General features: G+C 36.5%; 1 protein-coding gene across 1 annotated transcript; it reads left to right on the forward strand.

The window, feature by feature from the left end:
* The first annotated feature begins 372 nt into the window (after positions 1 to 372).
* Positions 373 to 9,444, forward strand: mthfd2 (methylenetetrahydrofolate dehydrogenase (NADP+ dependent) 2, methenyltetrahydrofolate cyclohydrolase). Its single transcript, XM_027155207.2, has 8 exons — positions 373 to 677; positions 2,199 to 2,383; positions 2,982 to 3,104; positions 3,588 to 3,740; positions 3,948 to 4,055; positions 4,707 to 4,799; positions 4,924 to 5,049; positions 8,632 to 9,444. The coding sequence occupies exons 1-8, from the start codon at positions 598 to 600 to the stop codon at positions 8,778 to 8,780; spliced, it is 1,017 nt and encodes a 338-aa protein (XP_027011008.1). The 5' UTR covers positions 373 to 597; the 3' UTR covers positions 8,781 to 9,444.
* Positions 9,445 to 9,970: the final 526 nt, after the last annotated feature.

Raw genomic sequence — 9,970 nt, forward strand, 5'->3', positions numbered from 1 at the left:
TGAACATAGACAGTCAAAGCTAATTTTATCATGCATCTCTTCATAGACTTGTAACGTCATATTTGAATCTTGCCCTGTCCAATATGGTGGACATGTTGACGTGTTGCGGTCGTTAGACCTTGTCTAGCATGTGGGGTACAATGTCATGACGCTTTGCGCAAATTAACTTCCGTTTACACGTAAACAAACCTTTGGATGCGGTATAGCTAGTCGTTTATTCATTCATTACAATATGAGAAATCACATTTTTAGAGCTTATATATAGGACATCAGCATATCCGGTGTTCCGGATAATTCAGTTCCGCTGTTCCATTTCCTTAAGAGAGAAATGGGAAGACGATTAAGTGTCTGCGGATAACTTACAGTAGCGCATTGAGCAGCTCTGAGACATGTCTTTACAGTAATGAGCTTGTTTTAAGCCCCACCCACTCTGTGACGCACAGTTCCGCATGTGACGGACGAGCGCGAGGAGGAGATAAAACAGCGTGTTCCGCTCCGGTGTCTCTGCGCTGAACACTTTCTGATAGGTCCAACTCTTTTGTAGTTTTTTTATTTGTGTGTATTTATTTTGATACTGAAAACTATATAGTTTGAACTATGGCCGGTTTAAGAACCCTGCGGAAACTGTGCCAGCGCGCACAACATCACGCGTGTAACCTTCATGTGTCGGTGTCGAGGTAAGTGTTTCGTCCCCCAGATGTGAGAGCAGATGTTAGAGCTAAACGAATACTCAGTGTTACAGTATGATGTGGTTCAAATAAAACAAGCTGTCTTGTATTTACAGTCGCTCTCGACACTTAAACAGCGCGTCCCTTTATTCATTCTGCTAACATTTCACGTAGGAACACATTTTGGCGAACGCAATTGACTTATTTAGATGGTGTTCAGATAGATGATTTTGCATTAGGAAAATGTCAGTGTTTATGAAGGATTTTAAACCCGAACGCGAGCCAGTTATTAGCGCTCATTAGCGCGCGCCCTCGTGCGGCTCGCCGGCGGATCGCGCGTCACTTATGGATGATGAAACACTGTACAAAGCTTGCAAGCTTAGCAAAGCCAGTGCAGGAGTCTAACCGTATAATAGTGCATCAGCAGTAAACCTCGTAAGGATTCGGATATTGATCTTAAAGTTTGTCGTCGTGTGACGCGTACAAAATGGATAATAAATTCGAAGCAGAATCAGAAAGAGCTTTATTGTTTTTGCGCCTACAAGGAATTAGTTTGTCATATGCTTCCAGTATACAGCACAGAGACGACAATAAAACAGACAGTAAAAATAAGATGAGAATAAAATACACATATGTAAATGCAAAATGGAACAATAAATAAATAATACAAAAACAAAATATTTATTTAAAAAATTAGGGGAAATAATAGATTTTTTTTTTTATAAAAAAAATTATATACGGCTGTGCTATAGATTTTCTGTTTTTATTTATTTATTTTTAAATATAAACAGAAAATTACACGTGCATTGCATGTGATACACGTGGGAGCCTCCAATGGACCTGTGCAGGTAGGTATGCATTCTGCAAATTATTACAGGGAGTCATTGCCATCGCACACAAAGGTTTTTCCTTCCCCAAACTCACCAGATTTAAACCATGTGGCAATGGTGCTGCTCAGAATCAGCATTGTAATGAACAGTGAGCCTTGAGGTAAACTCTGACATGTATATTAATTACAGCATATAACTCTCTCTTTTTTTGGCTTGTAAATGAGTCATCTGGCCATCTAATAAGTGCATGTTAATGCTAATCTGTAAGGTCATCTGCACCATGTGGCCCATAGTTTCCCTGAATGAGACAGCACATGACTTTGTTACAAAATCATCTTGCATATTAAAGTCACACTAACCCAGGCACGTCCAGGGAGGTGGAACATGCTTATGAAGTTAAAGTAAGACAGCTGAGCTGAAGCTGATATCTTTGAATGGTGTCACTTTTGGCTGTGATAAATTCCAGTTTAGTTAAAAATCTTATCACTGGCAGACAGAAAGTTAAAAAGGATAGGCCGTGTTGCCAAAAACTGAGATCTTGAGGATCTGCTAAACCAGATCTTAAGAGACTGAGAATTCATTATTTCGACTTCAGATGCCACTTATGGATAGACATTATCTTCTGCTCCTTCGACAGGCCTCTTACACCATGCCAAATATAGCTTACTCTCTGCTATGAAATTTAACTCTTCTCTTTCAGGCCAGAAGCTGTGGTCATCTCAGGCAAGAAGTTGGCCCGTCAGATCCGTGATGAGGCACGTGTTGATGTGGAGAAGTGGATTTCAGCCGGCAACAGACGTCCTCATCTTAGTGTTGTGCTAGTGGGCAACAATCCGGCCAGCCATTCTTATGTACTAAATAAGACCCTTGCTGCTGCTGATATAGGTAAGGAGCAATGGTACACTATATATTGAAAAAATATATTAATATATAATATATAAAAATAGTATCTTATAATTAGGGCTGCACAATATGGACAAAGAAAGTGATGACACAAAGTTTAATGAATTCCATAATGACCATATTTATATGATTATGTGATTAAAAAAAACAAACAAACTACAGAATCATTTTTTTTTTTACTTTTTATCTTTCCCCATTATCTTTCCCCATTTTCTCCCCAATTTGGTCCTGCAATTTAATTAAAACATTAATATTATTATTTAAAAAAATATTTACTTTCCTTACACTATTTGTCCTCTGTAATAGATGTAAGTCTCTGCCTAACTACACCCCATCATTCATTTGCTGCTTAATATATCCCACCCTTTCACAAGTGAAATGAATAATATTATCAACATATTATTTATTTTACTGGAATAGACAGAGTTTTATGGGCATCGCCAAATGCAAATTATATTGGTTCTGTGCATTGTGAAGTTGCCTTCCAATTCATTTCAGTAATGTAAATTATTTAATTTTTGTTAACACCGATGTTGAAGTGGTTTTAGAAATGATTGATTTTTTTTTAATGCTTTTATAGGTATCACAAGTGAGACCATATTAAAGCCCTCTTCTGTCTCTGAGGAAGAGCTGATGGAGCTGATTGATAAACTCAATTCTGACCACAGAGTGGATGGTCTTCTGGTGCAGTTGCCTTTGCCTGGTAAGACTATAAATTAAATTTAAATCTCATTGTACCTTTCTATATTGCACCTTTTCTATACAGTCAGCTTCAGAATTATTTGCATAGGTAAGAATTCTGGTTCATGCAAATAAAGTGAAGTGCTATGATCTCAAAACAATCCCCAGATTTAAACATCCATAATGTGTGTATAGAATAAATTTTTTTATACTTATTTTGCTCATTTAATAAATGTTTCAGACAATTCTCTAGTTTAAATTTGGTCTGTAATATTGTGGTATTTGTTGCTCTACATATTTTACTGTCTATTAATGTACCACCATGGAACACAAGAATGGATGGGTCAGACAAGTAAATATATACACTACCTACAAAGTGATGTGTATTGTATATTTATCTGATGGATGTTAATTATTTGTATAGGTCTGTCTTTACATTTAAAAAATCAGAAATCTTTGTTTTCTGATTGCAATCTTCAAATCTATTTGACTCTTTGACCCTCAGACCACGTCGATGAGCGGCGTATATGTAATGCAGTCTGTCCTGCAAAAGATGTTGATGGATTCCATGTGGTCAATGTTGGTCGTTTGTGCTTGGACCAATCCTCCATGTTGCCAGCCACACCTTGGGGAGTATGGGAAATCATTAAGCGTACAGGTTAGAAGTATTTAAGATCACAAATTAGAGTTTAAAATGGGGACCCAGTCCAATTTTATTTTCAGTTTAGTACAAATCGTAAAGCACAGATTTTATGTTTTACAACTGGGTGAAAAACTATACATATACACTAGACTTCACAATACTGTGAAAAAGTAGTATTAAGTAGTAAGTTGTGTTTCTAAATACTCTCTTCTCTTATCGAAGGCATTCCTACTCTGGGAAAAAATGTAGTGGTAGCTGGTCGATCTAAGAACGTGGGCATGCCAATCGCTATGCTTTTACACACAGATGGAAGACATGAAAGGCCAGGAGGTAAGTCAGTCATTACTGTTTTACACTGTTACTGTAAAGAAGACTGCACCGATTGTATCTCCATTATTGGTTGTTGAAATAAAACAAATAACTAATCTGATATGATTCTGAAATTGCTATTTATTTTAATTCACACATTTGAAAAAGTGAAAGTGACATAGCATACGGTTAAGTATGGTGACCCATACTCAGAATTCGTTCTCTGCATTTAACTCATTCAAAGTGCACACACACAGCAGTGCACACACACACCCAGAGCAGTGGGCAGCCATTTATGCTGCAGCACCTGGGGAGCAGTTGGGGGGGTTGGTGCCTTGCTCAAGGGCACCTCAGATGTGGCCAGCCAGAGACTCGAACCCACAACCTTATGATTAGGAGTCAGACACTCCAACCATTATGCCATGACTTCCCCCAATATTTGACGTTAGACTAAAATATACTGAACTACAGTTCATTTATTTAAAATAGAGTAATTTAGCATCGATTTATATTTTAGTTTTGTTGGAGGGAGGAACTATTTTATGGATTTCTCAGTAAAGCGACATTTTTTTTCTTGTTTATTGTGTCATTACCTGAATGTTTCAGTTTTTGCTAAAATATACCAGAATAACTGTTCATACAGTTTGCATTGATGGTCTTCTGCTTTGTTAGGTGATGCTACAGTTACTATCTCTCACCGTTACACACCTAAGGAGCAACTTTGCCAGCACACAAAAATTGCTGACATCATTATTGCTGCAGCAGGTAACAACCTTCTCTGGTTTTACTCTAATTTTTAAATGTGCTCTATATTTATAATGTATAGTAAATTCATAGCTGTTTATTGTGAGAATCAAAAGAATGACACTAATTTTATATTTTCTTGAAGGCATTCCCAACCTCATCACTGCAGATATGATAAAAGAAGGAGCAGCTGTCATTGATGTGGGCATTAACAGAATACAGGACCCTGTGACTGGAAAGGACAGACTTGTTGGTGATGTGGACTTTGAAGGTAATGATGGAATTAAGTGGAACTGAAAGAAATCAGTCCTCTGTTCAGCAACATGCCTGTCTGGTCTCTCTAGTGCGTCACTAAGCAGTTTTAGTCTATAAAGTACTGTTTAACTATAAGTTCATGACAAACAGGACCATGAGGAGCCAGACAAAATTTGGTACATTATATAAGTTTTATAAGATGGCAAGAAATTTAGAGTGTGAGCTGTGTAATGATGGCCAGGGCCTGTGTTCATAAAAATTCATAGTGCAAATAGTTTCTCCTAGTGACAAAATTAAAAAAAATTCCTAGAAAGAGAAGAGAAGATCCTAGTGAAAATAAGTTATTCACAAAGCATCTTAACCCTTAAAAGAGCCCATAAGGTGAAAAAGTGTTAGGAGTAGAGAGACTTTTAATAGCAGAGGAGAAATTGGCCAAAATGTAAAAAGCTTCCACCCGAGAGATTTATACGTAAATCAGGTTCATAAAAATATAATTTTTTTTATTACATTTTTTTATACATTTTTAATAGATCTACACATATTTTTACTGGAGTAAAGCAGAATCTAACACCTAGCAGTTAAAAGGACAGATCAAAAAACTTCTTAAACATGTAATTAAGAATTTTTACTCCTGTAATCATTCATTACATGACACAAACATTACACTGGTTTAGATAGCTGAGATTCTACAGAATCCAACGGTATAACACGACACTAAATTTGCTCTTAGATTTGGTGTTTCAGGATTAGCAATAATATTCCAAGAGAAAAATTCAGTTGAATTACAAACTTTTTTCCGTCTGCCACTAAAAGAAACTTGTGCTTAGTGTCTGTTACTTCTTGTGTCTGTGAGAGTCTTACAAAACCAAGAAGTCCATTGGCCATCATTCATTGATCATTCTTGATGCACTAACTTTACTGCATTACTATGGATTAAGCTTCAAAATTCGCAAATCTGGGGCTTTCCTTTCGATTCTATAGGATTAAAACTTTGGAATGGATCATAGTCATGGTCATCTCTGTACTGTAGGTAGTGCTGTGTAGATCCCAGAACAAACCCAAAATAGTTTGATTTGTATGCAGTGAACACCTGTAGTGACACACAAATCAATTAAATAAAGTTTTATAGCTTATAAAACTATGATACAGAGGTTTGCCAACATGGCACAGGAGAGTGTGCCTCGACAAAAACCTCTCTCTCATAACTGATACACAATAGATAAATGAAACTTGATTCAGTTAATGGTGAGATGTTATACAATAGACTTCTGGAGTTTTTAAGATTTCACTGAATGAATTCGAAGAGATACAGTGGGACTCGAAAGTTTGGACACCCCAGGTAAAAATTTGTATTAACGTGAATAAAGAAGCTAAGAAAAGATAGAAAAATCTCCAAAAGGCATCAAATTACAGATTAAACATGCTTATTTGTCAAAAAAAAAAAAAACGTCAGATTTTATTTCCATCATTTACACTTTCAAAATAACAGAAAACAAAAAAAATGCCATCTGCAAAAGTTTGGGCACCCTGCAGTGTTAATAACATGCACCAGCTCCTTTGGAAAACTGAGACCTGACCGTGTCAAGGATTGTTCTCAATCATCATCTGGAAAGACCAGGTGATGTCAATCTCAAAGGTTTTAAATGCCCAGACTCATCTGACCTTGCCCCAACAATCAGCACCATGGGATCTTCTAAGCAGTTGTCTAGAAAACTGAAACTGAAAATAGTTGATGCTCACAAAGCAAGAGAAGCTATAAGAAGATAGCAAAGTGTTTTCAGATGCCAATATCCTCTGTTCAGAATGTAATTAAGAAATGGCAGTCATCAGGAACAGTGGAAGTTAAAGCAAGATCTGGAAGACCAAGAAAAATATCAAACAGAACAGCTCGCAGGATTGTGAGAAAAGCAAGTCAAAACCCACGTTTGACTGCACAATCCCTCCAGAAAGACCTGGCAGACACGAGTTGTGGTACACCATTCCACTATAAAGAGATACTTCATCAGAAGAAAACCTCTTCTACGTCTCACCACAAAAATCAGCGCTTGAAGTTTGCAAATGAACATATAGACAAGCCTGATGCATTTTGGAAACAAGTTCTGTGGACCGATGAGGTTAAAATAGAACTTTTTGGCCGGAATGAGCAAAGGTACATTTGGAGAAGAAAGGGCACAGAATTTAATGAAAAGAACCTCTGTCCAACTGTTAAGCATGGGTTTTGGGTTGCTTTTTGGGTTTTGGGCCTTCACAATCTCCTGACCTCAACATAATTGAAAGTCTAAGGATAGACCTTAAAAGAGCAGTGTGTGACAAACAGCTCAGAAATCTCAAACAACTGGAAGACTTTTGTGAGGAAGAATGGGTGAATATACCTCAAACAAGAATTGAAAGACTCTTGGCTGGCTACAAAAAGCGTTTACAAGCTGTGACACTTGCCAAAGGGGGCAGTACAAGTTATTAACTCGGCAGGGTGCCCAAACTTTTGCAGATGCCTTTTTTTTTTGTTTTCTGTTATTTTGAAAGTGTAAATCATGGAAATAAAATCTAACTTTTTTTTGACAAATTATAAGGATGCTTAATCTGTAATTTGATGCCCTTTGGAGATTTTTCCATCTTTTCTTGGCTTCTTTATGCACATTAATACAAATGTTTACCTGGGGTGCCCAAACTTTTGAGCCCTTGTAGTTTTTGAGATATACTTTAAAATAGAGTGTCATTTAAAAAAAAAAACAGGCAGAAAAATAGGCCTACTGTGGAAGAGGTTTATAATGATAGAATGATGATGCTACAGAATCAATTGTGTGGGGATTATTTTTGTGATTAATCATATTAGCTATTTATATTCTGTTGCTATTGCATTTTGAGATATGCTAACATATCAGAAACAGAGCCAAAATGCCATATCTTCAGAAAAGATATAATTTGGCACTATAACATTTCAGAGATGTTTACATTCCATTTGTTTCATTACAGATGTTAGTGTATCTAATATGATCGGTCACAAACGTAACCCCCACATGATATAGCCTCTAGTATCTTAACCTGGAGGCAATGTGAAGGTATATAATAGACCAGATTTTAAAACACTATTTATTATATTTTTATTGGACAACCAATGACTGTTTTCACAAGAATTTGTCAAAACGAGTAATGCCCTGCCTCCCCACTAACATAAAAGTTTTTGTATTTTCCTTGCTAAGAGTTGCTGCGAGATTGGTCCTGAATCACTCTTAAGCTAATATTGCAAGTTAGAGTATTTTAAGCGAAATTAGGAGCTCTCTGAGTTCATACAGAATCTTTATGAATACAGGCCCTGACATTAGGCTCACAACTTCTATTGTGAGAAGGAAAAGTATGAACAAATGCACATATGCATGCACAATTACACATAAATAAAGTAGAATAGTAGTATGTAAACAGTTTTTGCTGGAGAAAATCCGTAAATATAGAAAATATAAATTCATGGTTTCCATGGTAATTTTTGAGGTGGATGAGGTAATTCATCTTTTGGACCAATTTTGAAACTGTTTGTTAAACAATCTTTCTTACAAAAACTTTAACTCCAATGATGCTGATATATCTTTCTCGCTTTTTTTAGGGGTACGAAAGAAGGCTGGTTATATCACTCCAGTCCCAGGAGGTGTTGGACCCATGACTGTTGCAATGTTAATGAAAAACACTATTAAGGCAGCGAAAAATCTCCTTTTGACCCCTCCCGAGCGGATGCGTATGGTAGCTTCCTCCTAACCTCCTTCTTTACCATGCTGCTTGTGTTTCAATAGCTCCAAGTCCTATTTTTGTTTACATCAGTTTGTTAATCACAACTCAATTCAAGTGTTCTATGGCGTGAACTATTTGAATAAGAGACTCCTTCACACACAAAGACTGAAACACATTTATGAGAGCCTTGATAACTCACCTGAATTGGATGTGTTAAATCGGGTGAAACATCACAGTACATCGTTCTTCCAGGAGTCGAGGTCTTCACTCCCAATCTAGATAAGGCTTCAACTATGTTACCTGCTCATCACAGCTTGAGAGCTTTGCTGTTAGACCTTGTCTATACAGCCCTTTCTATATAGTTTGTTATACTTTGTAAAAATAAAATGTCAGTTGCAAATACAAAAATATTTATTTATCTTCAATGCAAGTGCATTTTTGTACAGAATCACAGTATTAAAACTTTTACTTCCTTGTGACTATTTAAAAAAGGAAGTACACTGCTGTCATGTTATACCTGCTGTACAGCATGTAATTTTGGAACAGTGAAAGGGATACATGATCACTTTTTGCTCTATGAGTGGTGATAAACACATGGCATGTCAGAGTTCTGTATGAGAAATGAAGCTTTAAGTTCGCACTGCAGGTGCCTTTGTATGTGCAAATCAAATAAAGTTTGAGTTAAGTGTGATGGTCTTTATTATGTTTTATTTCTGTATAGCGTAATGACCTACAGCTCAGACCCGTAAATTTCAATAAGTTAGACTGTTGCTTATGTCTGTTGTTAGGTGTTAGTTTTCATCTTCCCCAGTTGTTAACTGTGAGTATGATGAAGGAAAACTGACCGCTGGACAAGTTTGAAGAGAACAGCTTGAAGTTCTCATGTCATTAGTTTAAAAAAGTGAATTTCTACAAGTCCCTCTTTAGTAGCAATTATACAATACAATTATAGAAATATCTAAAAAGCATGGGACCACATAGAAGGCAAATTAGCTCCTAGGGATGAATGAACTCTGAAATTAAAGGTTCATGTGAATCCCTAGACATTAACTTGTGAAGAAGTTTAATTCTTCAGGTACAGCATATGTATACAGTTAAGAGAGTCCTACAACTTTTAATACAACAAGCATTTTTGGAGAAAAAAAAACAATGTAGTTTGCAGGTGATCACTGAGATGAATCCCTAAACTTTGGGAAGAAAAAAGTGAACTATTTAGC

Source organism: Tachysurus fulvidraco, chromosome 9, assembly GCF_022655615.1.
Source record: "Tachysurus fulvidraco isolate hzauxx_2018 chromosome 9, HZAU_PFXX_2.0, whole genome shotgun sequence".
Taxonomy (NCBI): Eukaryota; Metazoa; Chordata; class Actinopteri; order Siluriformes; family Bagridae; genus Tachysurus; species Tachysurus fulvidraco.